Source organism: Tachypleus tridentatus, chromosome 6 (assembly GCF_004210375.1).
Source record: "Tachypleus tridentatus isolate NWPU-2018 chromosome 6, ASM421037v1, whole genome shotgun sequence".
In the NCBI taxonomy this organism is placed as follows: Eukaryota; Metazoa; Arthropoda; class Merostomata; order Xiphosura; family Limulidae; genus Tachypleus; species Tachypleus tridentatus.
The window spans coordinates 35,490,153-35,506,615 of NC_134830.1; the positions used below are offsets into that span (position 1 = coordinate 35,490,153).

General features: G+C 36.6%; 1 protein-coding gene across 1 annotated transcript in view; it reads left to right on the top strand.

Annotated features, from left to right (window-relative positions):
* The first annotated feature begins 2,438 nt into the window (after positions 1-2,438).
* The window catches only part of LOC143251581 (uncharacterized), a 35,401-nt gene continuing 21,376 nt past the window's right edge, over positions 2,439-16,463 (top strand). Inside the window, exons 1-3 of the mRNA XM_076502853.1 lie at positions 2,439-2,756; positions 3,675-3,809; positions 5,772-5,854. Coding sequence (XP_076358968.1) covers positions 3,680-3,809; positions 5,772-5,854 — 213 coding nt within the window. The 5' untranslated portion in view covers positions 2,439-2,756; positions 3,675-3,679. The remainder of the gene's footprint in view (positions 2,757-3,674; positions 3,810-5,771; positions 5,855-16,463) is intronic.

Sequence of the window (16,463 nt, forward strand, 5' to 3'; positions counted from 1 at the left end):
TAATTAACATAATTATTATATGACATTCGTTTCTCTTCACAATACGCTGATTTTCAGCAACAACCTTATGTTAAAATTTAATGGTTCCACAAAAACAATCATAATTGCTCTAAGCCATTTTATCAGTTGGTTCAAATGATAAAAGGCCCGTTACAGCCAGGTAATTATGGAGTTCCACTCGTAACCTGAGGATCGCACGTTCGAATCCCTGTCCCACCATACATACTCGCTCTTTCAGCCATGAAGGCGCTGTAATTTTACAGTCAATCCCACTATTCGTTGGTAAAAGACTAGCCCAAGAGTTGGTGGTGGATGGTGATGACTAGCTGCCTTCCCTCTAGTCTTAGGCCCGGCATGGCCCAGCGTGTTAATGTGTGCGTCTCGTAATACGAGGGTAGCGGGTTCGCATCCAGTCGCACCAAACACGCTCGCCCTTTCAGCCCTGCGGGCGTTATAATGTGACGGTCAATCCCACTATTCGTTGGTAAAAGAGTAGCCTAAGAGTTTACGGTGGGTGGTGATGACTAGCTGCCTTCCCTCTAGTCTCACACTGCTAAATTAGGGACGGCTAGCGCAGATAGCCCTCGAGTAACTTTGCGCGAAAAAACAACAACAAAACAAACCCTCTAGTCTTACACTGTTAAATTAGAGACGGCTAGCGCAGAGAGCCTTCGAATAGCTTTGCGTGAAATTGAAAAACAAACAATGATAAGAGCATATTTTAAAAAATAATCTAAAATCCAAGCTTTAAAAAGTCTTATTGATGATGATAGAATTCGAACCTCAATACTCTTTAGATATTAGTAATACACTTTAAATCAAATGGCCATTGCGTTTTGCCCTTTACAAAAAACCAGTGTAAAAACACTGACTGAACGCATTGGGATAAGTTAATAATTTTGTACGTAAAATGCGCATAGGGCCCAGCAGTATGATGGGTTTTGTTTGTTTACAATTTTTTTATGTGACTCATATGTTATCAGAGACTCTGCAATCAACAAAATCATGTGCCCAAAAGCAATTTGGTGTATATAGTATTTGAGAAAAATGTGTTTGAGAGACTAACGGTCTCCATTGGTAATTTTAAGGTCGAATTGTTCTACTTCGTAATCTTACATTTACCTAAAGCAAACTGTTATATTTTTTATGTTGTAATTTTAATGATTAGAAATATAATTTTAAAAACTTGAAAGAATAACCGTTTGCTTATTTTTCTATCAAGTCACCAAAAAGAAATAAACAATGAGAGCACAAATATTCAATGTAGGCCCTAACCACAAATAACACAAGCGTTTTAAGTTTCTCCGGTGGATACCTATCAGTCGAATATGTGATCTGATTATCTTGCTGCATGGAACTTTACGTTTGAATAAGTCCGAAATTAACAATATTGGGAATCTGATTTCTCCAAATACAGTAGTTTCTTTTCTGTTAGTCAGGTACTAGACTCTAAAATAAAGTTACATAATGGACACTTAGGATTGTAAATTGTACTGAAGTGGTGTCAGTAAAACATGCGCATGCCATGAATCAGGAGAAGAAGTATGCACTCTGTAGGTTTCAACAAGACATAACATATGAACTTGAAAAGCAAGAAATAATTTTGTTTTTATACACTCTTGAAAAAGAACACGTTTAGAAACCCTGCCGAAGAACATCTAGTATACATATAGAACAATACCGCGTGTGCGGTTTCAAAGTTTTTTGTTTTTTTTGCTCTTACTTGTTATCTTGTCCAAATAAATAAAATTATTTAGCTTTGTCTGTTTGGTATTGTTAGGTATTGGTCTGTTGGGTATTGTTGCGTATTGCTACACAACGGGCTGTCTGTATTCTATCTATCACGGGCAATCGAGCCCCAGATCCTAGTGTTGTATTTGTTTGTTTTGGAATTTTGCGCGACGCGAATGCGAACCCACGACCCTCAGATTACGAGTCGCACGCCTTAACGCCTTTGGCCATGCCGGGCCTTTAGCGTTGAAAGTCCAAAAACTAAAATGACTTGGTTATATCCGTAACATAAAATATATTACACTGAAACTTGTCTCCCAGTAGAACGACGGCAAGTCTTCAGACATACAGTGCTAAAATTAGAGGTTTGATTCCTCGTGGTGGACACAGCAGATAGCTATGACTTTGCTCAAAAACAAACTAACACTTAACACTTTCCTGCTTAAGGAAAAAATGATAAAGACGAGAGGTCAATCACCTGCACTCGTCCTGAAACTAACTTAACTTCTCGACTGTGACGAGGTTTATTACGTCACTACTTTTATGCAGGTGACGTTGATTTCAAGGTTACTTTATGCGGATTTCCTTATTCGATTTCCTTCCTGATAAAGTGATAAAAAGCTGAGGTTTTGTATCTTAAATTATAACAAGAATAAAAGGATTATGCTGTTACATGCATGATTTGTAACAATTGTATTGAAAATCACTCAATCTAAACCTTTCATACATTTAAAAAATATATAGCTTAATTTCATCAAAAAGAAACACAGATCCATAGACATATGTTAGATAAAGTTTATCACACGTAATAAACGATAAAATAACTGAAGATGAACTAATATTGCCAATAAATATGGAAACATGTAAAGTTTCTACACGTTTTTACTCTAGGCCATAAGGTCAACCTTCAGCCACTAGGGTATCTACTGTATAGAACTAGGTCACCAGGAGGTACTTGGTGAAGAGATGTCTTCACGGTGAGACACAGTTCGTCAGCTCTTCGTATCAAACAGAGAGAATATAAGGTAAGAAAAATCTTTCAGGATTTTAAAGTAACCTTAACTGCATTTCTGTTCTAGAATGTTCCGAACTAACAATAAAAACACGTACTTTTTCCAAATAATTTATTTCGTTTTTAGTTCATATTTTAATGGTTTTGAAATTAATATAATTAATGAAACTTCTAAACGAATCAATTTTTGACCAAAGTCAAATAAAAATCTTCGAATTTTGAGGATATTTGACTCGTATGTAAAATTAATTTAAAACTGTATTAAAACAACAATAAAGGTAATTAATTATGACATTTAAGATGATCAAATAAAGGATTTGTAAACGAAATAGTAAAGTTAAATAAAATTGTGACACGTTTAATATAAAAGATAAAGTGTTTTACTAAAACTAATTATATTTAGTAGTACTAATAAAAACTGTTATTTTTTATACTGTGCTCTTTAGAACGTAAGATATTTTAAACATATTTTAGTTCTGTAAGAACTTGTGCAGTTTCGTTAGGTTTTACACGTTTTCAATCAGATAATACAAAGTTTATTAACGACTGAGTTTTAAGAAGCATGGAACCACAAGTTTTAGTGTTCTCAACACAATCACATCTCCTATTATCCTCTTACAATCTGCAAGCCATGTTAAGCATTCTATAATGCAAGTGTAAGTACTAAAAGCACCCAAAACCAATTAGAATAGGAAAGTGCTAATAACGTTTGTATTTTAATAAAAGAAGCACAAGGATTGGATCAATTTTATCTAGCTTGACTACCATTTAAAGCTGAAACATTAGTTTTAAACCCATATTTGATATATATATGTACATGTTGAACTTTGTTTTATTAGTTACACATATAAGGGCAATGAAAGAAGAATAAGTTAGAGCTTACAAATATGTATATATATATATATATATATATATACCTTTTGTATTTCAGCAAACATGAAGACTTTTATTGCTTTTCTTGTGGTGGCACTGGCTTCGAGAGTACACGCGAAAGTCTATGGTCTCTGTGAGTTAACACGAGAATTACGACAACAGTTCAACTTTTCAGAGGCTGACTTACCTTTGTGTAAGAACCGTTGATTATTCAATGCTTTTTATGCGTGTTATAATAGTACTAGTTTAGGCTCAGTTACAACATCCACGAATTTTACAGAAAATCGTATCAGTAGATTTAAACTAATAGTAATGTATTATAAGTTGCAACTGTAATTACGTTATTAATAAGAGGATATGCATGATGATTAGCTCCATATTTTATACATAAACGTAAATAAAATTACACTTTTGTCATTCGAAACATTTAAGATTTCAACCTCTAACCATTATATTTAAGACATGCTATGCTTGAACGTTACTGTAAGCTACACCACCTGTAAGTAATATAAATAAATACACATACATCAGTTAAATTTGTGTAACACTCGCGTGAATACTGCGAGATTACAAATGTCTGAAGTGGAAAGTTTGTAGAGTTTAATCCATTGGTTTAAAATGTATATATGTTAAGTAAATTCTAAAACTTCTTCAATAATAATGAATAAGGCACAACATTAAACTTTCTCATCGTACAGTGATATTAAATGTTTAACACATTGTAATAATCTTTCCTCATTTATAAAAAGGTATGCTGTCAATATTCTTGAAGATTGTACTATTATAGATTACAATAATTAATTGTAATTATTTAAATTTAATTGATATAGTATGTGAACTAGTTATCTGTTTAAAATTTTACTGTTAAGAGTTTTTGACATAAAACAAACTATAAATTAGAATAAAGAAACATGTGAATCACAGTGGAATTTTTTAAATTTGGGTTTCTCTCATGGCCTGGCATGGTCAGGTGGGTTAAGGCGTTCGACTCGTAATCGGAGGGTCGCGAGTTCGAATCCCGGTCACACCAAACACGCTCACCCTTTCAGCCGTGGGGGTGTTATAAAGTAACGGTCAATCCCACTATTCGTTGGTAAGAGTAGCCCAAGAGTTGGCGGTGGGTGGTGATGACTAGCTGTATTCCCTCTAGTCTTACAGTGCTAAATTAGGGACGGCTAGCGAAGATAGCCCTCAAGTAGCTTTGCGCGAAATTAAAAACCAAAACATCGGTTTTCTCAATGCCATTCACGTGATAACCGGAACTGAAACTTAATCTTTGTCATATATTCAGAATTGATCATTGAAACTTACTGAAACATTAAGTTCTTTCACATTTATTTCCATGATTTGTTTTCACTGTGATTATTCTGTCTCTTTGAATGTTATACATATTTATGATATTTTCTTAAACATGCACAGTTAGTCTTTGCCCGATTTTCAGAATTATTATGTATATACGGGGTGAAATTGTGCCGGTCCTCACCAATACCGTGAATAACTTATTTTTTAAGGAGGTATTAGTACCGGAACGTTATTGAGCTGTATTGTCGGTTTTTTGTCAACAGTTTTTTTTCCGAAAACAATTCCATTTCACCCACTGAAATACTTCCATGTTTAAATACTTTCTCTTCTGTGTATATACAAAAAAACTCAAATAATACTATACTATTTCAGTTGTTGATCAGTTTGTTTTTTGTTGTTTTTCAGTACTATACAAGTTCATAAACTTACCGCCAAACCACTGGGAAACAATTTGCGAATTATTTTGTTTGAGTTAATGTCTGTATATTATCTATAAATAAAGCGATTGATCGTTTTTCATGTACGCCATTAGTAACCAACTTTTGTTAGTTTATTATTATCATTCACGTGAAACTATCTAAAGGTTATCTGCGTTAGTTGTACTCAAGTTTTCACTGATACACCGCCAACTCTTGGGCTACTCTAATCGAATAGTGAGACTTCACTATATCTGTTATAATGTGCCCGCGGCAACAAAGTGCGGCGCGCGATTTTGAAACAAATGACACAAATCGTGAACCTTTGCGTTAAAAGTCCGCCTCGCTACCACTATACTGGTCGCGATAATAATTTGTACCAATAAAAGTATCGGTCTGTAAAAGTTCTAATCTACCAGTATATTTATTTTGTGTAGGGCTATGCCTCATCAATTTGGAAAGTGATTTTGATACAGCTGCTCATTATGATGAAAATGATACAAGACATGGACTGTTTCAGGTAAGGATTGTTCCTGTTTATTTAAATGTGTTTTCTGGACAATAAGTAATCTTAAATAATGATAGTGTTTCAGTAGCATACTATCCCTTAATTCTGTCGGTAAATCTGGTTTAATTAAAAGTTAGTTGGCATAAAAAGAAAAGAAAACTCCTGAAAAAAACAAACTATAAAATTCTGCAGTTAAAAAAAATGTTACTGGTTTTTATTCCAATTGTGCAGAATACTATTTCATGAACATTGAACTCAAGAACAACAATAGCTTTCAACAATTGTATAAGAAAATATTATTGTACTACAATTTTCTTTTGTTATAGTGACATTTAAATCAAGTTTTTCTTTTTGTTTCCAAATTCCTTCGCCCGGCATGGCCTGGTGGTTAAGGCACTCGACTCGTTATCCGAATCCCTGTCGCACCAAACATGCTCGTCATTTCAGCCGTGGGGGCGTTATAATGTGACGGTCAGTCTCACTATTCGTTGGGAAAAGAGTAGCCCAAGATTTGGCGGTGGGAGATGATGACTAGCTGCCTTCCTTCTTGTCTTATACTGCTAAATTAGGGACGGCTAACGCAGATAGCCTTCGTGTAGCTTTGCGCGAAATTTAAAACAAACCAAATACCTTACGTTATCGTCCTACCAAGGCGTCCAAAAACTTAAAGTGGTTTGGTTTTTTAACTTGATTTTTGGTCAGTAAAATCGGCAAGACAAACTCGGACATGGCAATATACAGATGTTTATACCACAAACTGACAAACAAATTTATCTTAAGTGAAGCTGTTTTACTCCCTTTAGACCAGGGGTTCCCAACCGATGGTTCGCGACCCCCAGGGGATCGCAGGGAGTCGCGTAGCCTTGTTAGAAGTAGCTTGGGATAACATTAATTTTATTTCATTAATTACATTTTCATGCTCTTACATTTTTTTTGTATCGGTGCAAAGCAAAACGTGTGCTACGTTAGTTCAGTGTCATTAGGTGATATTATGGGTGTATGTATGCGTGCCTGTGAGTGAATGTGCCTCTGTGAATGTGTATGTGTCTGCAATTGTATGTATGTGTGTACTAGTGAGTAGCGAGTATGTGAGTGTACGCGCATGTACGTATGCTTGTGTGTCTGTTTAGCTGTGATGAAGTGTGTGTGTGCTCGCTGTCGACACGTGAGTCACATGTCCGTTGCTGATTGGTGGATGACGAATCGCACGACTGGTCACGCTCCCTTCCCTCCCAATACTTACCCCATCATTACTCTACCTGCACCCCCCCCCCCACAAGTAGTCAGTGTAAGATCTGCAGTTGCCAAAGCGTTCATTTTCAACATTTTAATTTTATTTTAACAAGGAGGTAAGTAAGCAGTAGAGGTGAGTTGTGTCCATGGCTAAACGGCGCAGATACTCAAAATGCTACCTCAACATTGGCTTTACCACTGTGTTCGCCAACGACGGCATCGAGAAACCACAGTGTGTTTTGTGCCATGCTGTCCTGAGTGCAGAGTCAATGAAACCATCAAAACTCAAGCGTCATCTCGAGATGAAACATCCAGTAACACGCAAATAAGGGTTTGGATTTCTTCAAACGGCATGAACGGTGTCTTAAAAGCCAAAGAATCGATAGAAGTGGGTCGTTTCAGCAGCAGAGTGCAGCCGTAGTGGAAGCTTCATATGAGATTACATTCGAAATTGCTAAACTAAAAAAGCCTCAAACGATTGGAGAAACACTTCTTAAACCCTGCATGATGAAAGCAGTAAATCTTATTCTTGGAGAAGCCAGTGAAAAAAAGATGCAGCAAGTATCCCTGTCAAATAATACTATACAGAGGCGCATTTCTAAAATGTCTATGGATGTGAAGGAACAGGTTTTGACTGAAATCAAGGGTTCCCCTCTGTTCTCCTTTCAGCTCGACGAGTCAACAGATGTAAGTTCATGTTCTCAGTTGCTTGTCTTCGTGAGATACATTAATTCAGGTGACATCAAAGACGAATTCTTATTCTGCAGTGCACTTGAAACCACAACAAAAGCTGATGATGTCATGGAAAAAGTTTCAACTTTTTTTCAAGACGAAGATCTTCAATGGGAAAACGTGTGTGTGGTTTGTACGGATGGGGCACCGGCTATGCTGGGATCGAAATCAGGATTCCAGTCGAGAGTGAAGAAGCTAGCACCTCAAGCAAAGGGCATCCACTGCATGATTCACCGATATGCTCTCGCCAGTAAGACTCACCCTGCCTCTCTGCAGGAAGTGCTTGAATCCGTAATCAAAATTGTAAATTATGTGAAGATTCAAGCACTCAACACTCGCCTATTCAAAGAACTATGCAAAGATATGAATGCTGACCACGAAGTCCTTCTCTTCTACACAGCAGTACGTTGGTTGTCGAAAGGAAACGTTATTAATCGTGTCTTTGAAATGAAAGATGAAATAAAGCTATTTCTGGAGACTCAAGAAAGGAAAGATCTTGTAGCTCACTTCGAAGATGAAGCATGGAATAAAAGGGTTGCGTACCTAGCTGACATTTTTGACCAGCTGAACAAGCTCAATTTGAAGCTTCAAGGAAGAGAAACACATGTTCTCCTTTTTCAAGATAATCTTCGGGCCTTTGTTTCCAAACTGCAGAACTGGCGTTGGAAAACCAATCTTGGAAACATCGCTATGTTTGAAAAACTTTGTGGAGTGACGGATGAGTCTCAGATCAAACTGGATCAGTTCCTCAAGGATGAGATTACCGAACATCTTCAGTCTCTAGAAAAGGAAGTCGAGCGTTACTTCCCTGAGCTATCACAGGAACAGGAGGCCCTGGTAAGGAACCCATTTTGTACTGAACTTGATGTATCCAGCATCCCAGATGATATCCAAGATGAATTTCTGGATCTAAGGAACGACTCTTCAGCTCGTGATCTCTTCAAGATGAAATCCGTGACTCAGTTCTGGTGCGCTATGTATCAGTCATACTCCAAAGTCAGCATGATAGCTTTACGTGTTCTTGTTCCATTTGCTTCTACCTACTTGTGTGAGGCAGGATTTTCCACTCTTGTCAATATAAAAACAAAGAATAGGAACAGATTGGATGTTGGAGATGACATGAGACTGGCTCTAACAAACGCTCGGCCACGAATTTCAAAGCTTGCTGCTGAAATGCATCATCAGGCATCTCACTAGCTGGGTTGGATAGCTGTTCAAACCTATGTTAATATTATTTTAAGAAATATATGTTCTTTTTGTGAATTCAGGTTGGACCAATGTGATATAATTTGCTAATAAATAATTACAGAATTTTTAAATATTTTTTTAGATGTTTCTTTCCCTCTCCTTCACAGAAAATAAAAGAAAAAATTAAGCTGCTGATAGTAAGCCATAAGTAGGGGGTCATATGGGTTTCAAACTTTTAGGTAAGGGGTTGGGAACCCCTGCTCTAGACCAGTGGTTCTCAACCTTTTCTGACTTGCGGCTGACTACGACAATCTGAAAATTTTCGCGGCACACCTGGAAAGCCTTAACGATTTTTTTTAGGTACACGTTATACGGCAAGTGTTAAAAGCCTTAGAACAAAAATCACGGCCAGAGCAAGCGATAATAATGTCATTGTGTATCACGTTTAGATACACGTAACACAGAAGAGTTAACTTAAAAAACCATAGAACGAAAATCACGGCCAGAGCAAGTGATATTAATGTCATTGTGTATCACGTTTAGATACACGTAACACAGAAGAGTTAACTTAAAAAACCTTAGAACGAAAATCACGGCCAGAGCAAGCGATAATAGTGTCATTGTGTATCACGTTTAGATACACGTAACACAGAAGAGTTAACTTAAAAAACCTTAGAACGAAAATCACGGCCAGAGCAAGCGATAATAGTGTCATTGTGTATCACGTTTAGATACACGTAACACAGAAGAGTTAACTTAAAAAACCTTAGAACGAAAATCACGGCCAGAGCAAGCGATAATAGTGTCATTGTGTATCACGTTTAGATACACGTAACACAAAGAGTTAACTTAAAAAGCCTTAGAACGAAAATCACGGCCAAAGCAGGTGATATTAATGTCATCTGCATATTGACAATACTGTTGCTTGCTTTGGTCGTGAGTGTCGTTCTAAGGCTTTTTAACGATTTTGTGGTATAGCAGAAAAATCAAAACGTTTTATTTTTACATATGTTTTCAATGTGACGCTTGTGCCTGCTTCCGAAAGCAAATCAAATTGAAGTGAGGCTCTTACGTAGACAAACAAGCTCGCATTTCATCATCGACTGTAAAACGCCTCTCTCTCGTTCTGGTTTTAATTTCAGTCAATGCTGAAAATCCAATTTCGCAAAACCACGAAGATGCAAATGAAAGCAGAACTTCAACTGCTTTTGAACTGATATCAGGATATGAATTTTTAATGGAGATCCAAACTCATCCAAGCTCTTTTCGGGAAACAATGACTGATAAAATTTGTCGTTTCGTAAGTCACTGAGCTGTTCTTCCTCCTCAGTTGTAAGATTTGTTGTCTCGTTAATTCCGAATGGATAGGTCATCCAGTTATATTTGTTGACAGCAAGTGACTGGAAGTATTGTTTTAGTGCGGACTGTGGGTCGCTTAATGTGTTCAAAATTTGAGGGACAATTTTCTTCTTTGACGGACATTCGTTAACAGAAGGTAAACAATCAAGGACTCCTTTTGAGATCTTATTCTTCCACAGCGTCACCTTTTCATCGAAGGCCTTCAGTTTGCACGTTGCAGTAATAATGTTTTCAGATGGTCCTTGGAGACTTAAATTCAGATAATTTGTCAAACAAGTCTGATAGAAATTGAACCTTCAGCCACCAGGTCTCATCATGAAGAGAAAATTCAAAACCTGCTTCTCCAGCCTCCAAGTAAGAAATTACTTCAATTTTTAGTTGGACAAGACGCTTTAACACCTTTTCTTTCGAAAGCCATCGAACTTCAGTGTGATACAGTAGCTTTTTGTAGTCTAAAACCATCGCCTCACAGAGAAGAGAGAAAAGTCGAGATTGAAGTGGCCGAGACTTGATGAAATTCATTACTTGAATAACTTGATTCGTAACAGATTGCAAATATTTCGGCAAAGATTTGGAGGCGAGCGCCTGTGAATCATGCAGTAAACAATCCTAATGTTTGGATTTTGTTGGCGCACAAGAGCGACGAATCCCTTCTTTTTTCCTTGCATTGAAGGACAACCATCGGTACAAACGCTGACACAGTTATTCCAATGTAATTTGAAGAGCAAAATGTTTTCATTCACCAACTCGAAAATGTCTTGGCCTTTCGCTGTACTTTTTAAATCTTTACAAAATAAGTATTCGTTTACGATTTTTTTCATCTTTTATGAATCGAACAAAAGCCAGAACTTAAGCTTTTCCACTAACGTCAGTAGATTCATCAACTTGAAAAGACCATAGCAGAGACAATTCATCTTCAGGCGCTTCGAAGTGTTGGTACACTTGATCCTTCAAATCCGACGACAAGTCTACAATTCTGCGTGAAATTGTGTCATTGGACAGTGGAACTTGCTTAACCTTTATGCCAGCATCCGTTCCAAGCATAGTTTCAACGATGATTGTTATCGCTGGCGCAATGACTGACTCGGTCTCCGTATGCGCTTTCTTACGTTTTGCCAACAATTGAGCAACCTTATAATTTGCTTTGTTTGGAAATTTCGCACAAAGCTACTCGAGGGCTATCTGTGCTAGCCGTCCCTAATTTAGCAGTGTAAGACTAGAGGGAAGGCAGCTAGTCATCACCACCCACCGCCAACTCTTGGGCTACTCTTTACCAACGAATAGTGGGATTGACCGTCACTTTATACACCCCCACGGCTGGGAGGGCGAGCATGTTTAGCGCGACGCGGGCGCGAACCCGCGACCCACGGATTACGAGTCGCACGCCTTACGCGCTAGGCCATGCCGGGCCATCTATAATTTGCAATCAATCCTTTTTCGGGCAGCTTCATGTAATTCACAAGCGTCCTTGATTGTTCATGTTGTTGAGCCGCGAGATTCTCGAAGTATTCTTTTGGTTTATTCTTCACAGCTGAATGTTTTGTTTCCAAGTGTCTCTTCAGTTTGCTAGGAACAAGCGCCTCGTTCGATAAAACTGCACTGCAGAGTAGGCAGAATGGTAATTGAGAATGTTCCGATTCTAAAGCGATAAAACTGTATTCGATGTATTCGTTTTTGTACTTTCGTTTGATTCCTTGCTTTTGATTCAACACATTCTCCTTTGCAGCACCAGGCGTACTTAAATATTTTTCTATGGATAAATGATAAAGCTAATTCATACACGATAAGCACGAAGTTCTGCAGTTGATATGAAATTCCTACCTACAGCGTAGTAGCTATAGCTTACCGCAGAATGAGAACGTGTTCCAAAAAGCAGTTTGATTGTTTGATGCATCATTGTTGCATCACAACTAAACTAACAGTCGAACCGTTGCAGTCGAGAATGAAATTTAAGTATGAACTTTTCAATGCTCGAGTTCAATGAAAACCATCAAATGTTTCGGAAGGTTTCAGAGTGTTTTTATAGTAGCTTTTATTGACTGATGTATACGACTTGCTTGTAAAATCCCAAGAAAGTTGAATGTGTTTCAGAAACACCGCGGCAGACCTGCCAATCTCTCGCGGCACACAGGTTGAGAATCACCGCTCTAGACACTAGAGAAACATTTTACTGTCAGTTTTTTCTTCCTTTTTCAACACAAAATAATGTATATAGTCAGTTTACCCATTACACTTGAGCAATATGCTATTTTAAATTACTAAAATCTTAAGTTTTTAGCTTAGATCTAAACAACCAGCAACAATATACTTTACCAGTTTGATTAATGCACGCAAGTTAGTTTATACCTTCTAGAGAAAGATAAACGAAGATTCTAACAAATCATGTGTCAGTGAAATAAAAAAAATAGAAAAAGTTGAAAACACCATGAGTATTGAATAGATCCAAGATGATGACATTAAATTAAACAAAAAGACGATTGACAGTCAAATGTGGAGAGAAGAGATGGACACTGCTTAGAGCAACGGATGGCTCAATCACGAAAGACATATTACACAGATAAATCGTGTGGAAAAATATATAATTACTGTTTGATTGGTCAGTACCAAAAACTGGCAATTCGATTATTCAGAGCAGAATATTAGCATACGAGAATCCATTTTATTGGTTGGCCAGTAACAGTGAATATCATGACAGGGTTACGCATAACGTTCCCTAAACTTCATTATAAAGTTGGAGACAGATTTTATAAAGAGAATACGCATAACATCTTTAAGCAACCAAAAAGGCTCATCAGATAACGATCTAAATTTCAGGCCACAGTAACCTATCATTCAATAAGTAAGTGACCGTTGATTTGGTGAGGTGCAGCCGAATTAGTCGTAAATGAAATAGCATGCAGAGTGAGGAAGCGTGAGAAGGTGGAACTAAAATAACACTGGTTAACAGGAAGGCTGGAGATGAAAGTGGAGCGAACGCAAAAGTATGTGGAAAGGGCAGATGTTTTTAAATCAAATCGAATTGTGCGTCATTATTAAAATTACTTTAATTCTATTGGAGGAAGGAAAGCCTGCGCTTGATTCCTCAAGCGTAAAATCAAAGTAAAATTATTCTTATCAAAATAATCTTATTTATACTGGATATCTGGTGCTTACCAGGATACCATCGCTGCCTTTTTGTGATTGGTGGTTGGAATTGAGGACAGCTCAATGCTACCTTGACTACGTTCTGATAGTTGTGTACGACGGATTCCTCAAATAATTATTTGAGGAGAGCTTGTGTTTGGCATGATAAATTAAAAGAATAACAACAAATATGCAGATAATGACAGAGAGACCTCACTAGTATGAAGCCTTGAATGAAGGAGTTTCGAATAAGGAAAAAACAGTTTTTAGTGACAATTTTGTGTTAAAATTGTGATACATTTAAGAATTCTGTATGTTAATAGGTAGCCTCAAGTATTATGTTGGTGATATCTGCCAGATTCATCGCGATTGGTAAAATGTAGCAAAATATATTAACCAATCAAAAACACACACACACAAAAAATTACCACTCCTCTGTGACATAGTGGCAAGTATACGGACCAAAAAGGCTAGAAAACTGGTTACGATATCCGTGGTGAGCACAGCACAAGTAGTCCATTGTGTAGTTTTGCGCTTAACTACTAACAATATTATTATCATAAAGTCAGACATCAGAAAAGAAGGAGGAATGTCATGTTTTTCTGTGTGGTTTAACCACATTACATCTAAAAGGTTTCCAGAGCTTTGGTAAAATTTATAGTCTAAATGAGTAGTAGAGTATTGGAAACTTGCACGACAAAAGGATGGACAAAAATTAAAAATGAGTTTTTCTGTCTTTTTTTCTCATTTCGTAGCAAGCTGCCAATCAAGCGCTTATCTATACATAATAGGAAAACTGAAAAGAATCTATGGATCGCTTTACAGACTGTTACTACAACTACAAACATTGTGTCTCCTGGTATGTCAGCGGTAAGCTTACGGACTTACATTGCTAAACTTCAGGGTTCGATACCGCATTTTACAGGAAGCACAAATAATTCATTATGCGGCTTTGGGACTGTTACGTTTCTTTTATTAAGAAACATTAAAAATGGCACACAAATATTCTAGTCTCATGATATACCTTAAATGAGACGACAAAATGTCGCTATTAGCTTTATCCACTCTTTCCATTACTAGCGACAAGGGCTTCTCTCCTATGCAGCAAACAAATTATAAACAGAAAAAAATACATATAGCTACTAGCAGCTAACATTTGCAGGATAGAATTTATGTTCGAGTCTGTTTTGAATCAAACCTATTTATTAATAAGCATTTTTTTGATGCTTTACATTGTTTGAAATTAAGCAAAAAGCTATCTGTGCTCTGCCCATACACAAGTTACACTTAGTGTTAATTTATCTTTATCGAATATAGGCCCTACTCAATAAAGGCTTAACTAATATTAGTCCTAAGACAAGTGGATTCATAGATTTCGGTACCCGATATTAGTTATTGAAGACAAACTTCATGTTCAACAATCACAACTATATACAAATAAATGGCCTAAGCATCGGCAATCCAGTATCACCAGTTCTAGCCAATATTTTTAAGACACAAGTTGAAACACAAGCAATTAACACAGCATTACATCCATCACTACACTGGTTCAGATATGTAGATGACACGGTTGCGGGATTCACATCTACAGAACACACACTTAATTTTTTCAATCACATAAACGGTATACATCCCAACACAAACTTCACATGTGAACAAGAAGAAAGCAATCAAATACTATTTCTTAACCACAAAATTATGAGAATCGATACACAATTTAAAACAGAAATCCACCGAAAAATCACCCATACTGGAATATACATTCCTTGGGACTCAGCACATGAAACAAAACAAAAATTCAACATACTAAGAAACCAAATAAACACAGCCATAAAACTATGCTCACCAGATAAAATTAACGACGAATTAAACAAAATAAAACAATACTTCATCAACATCAACAAGTTTCCTCCACAAACCGTAGAAAAAATTATACGCACACACCTAGACAGAAAGCATGTTTTTTTTTCTTATAGCAAAGCCACATCGGACTATCTGCTGAGCCCACCGAGGGGAATCGAACCCCTGATTTTCTCCGTTGTAAATCCGGAGACATACCGCTGTATTAGCGGGGGATCACAGAAAGCAAAATCAACCAACAAAAGTAAATATATCTCACGAATAAAAAAATCACGAAACCATATACTGCTGCATGCCATATATTCTCGACATCAACAAAAAAATAACCTACTTTGGCAAAAACTAGTAACAAAATATGACATTCCATTTAATACCAAATTTATTCAAAAACCAGGCACAAAAGTGAGGTCTATACTATGTAAAAACTACACTGACAAACACCACACCAACATTATTTATAAAATACAATGTGATAACTCCCACGACTTCTATATTGGAGAAACAAGTAGAAAAATGGAAACTATATTCAAAGAACACAAAAAGGTCACCTTCACACGTTTTCGAACACTGCAAGTTAAATAAACACAACATTACCATAGAAAACACTCAAATACTAAATAAAGAAACAAACATAAACAAATGCAAAATTAAAGAAGCCTTATTTATATAACAACTCAAGCCTAAAATAAATCAATACAAATGAACATCTTTATACCTATATTAAAAATAATATAATAAATAATAATAATAAAATAAATATAAAATTATATATCAAACATCTAGCACGCCCTCTATATTCTGACACTCAGTTACACAATCTATATCAAACATATGGTCAGCTTACGGTGAGTTACATCTTCCTTTCGTTGTGAACCTGACGATGACCGAAGAAGGTCGAAACGTTGTTCGCTCCTCTACGTAAAAAAAAAAAAAAAAAAATTAAAAAAATTCTCAACCCAAACAAGCCGTTTTTACATATATATGTTTTATACATTGTTTCTTCGACGTTTATAGCATTGGGCACTCAAACCCACTACTACCTGTAGCATGAATTACTTTGAGTGAAATCTAGGACTGACAAATTTATCAATTAATTACAAAATATTAAGCTGCATGTAATTAATAT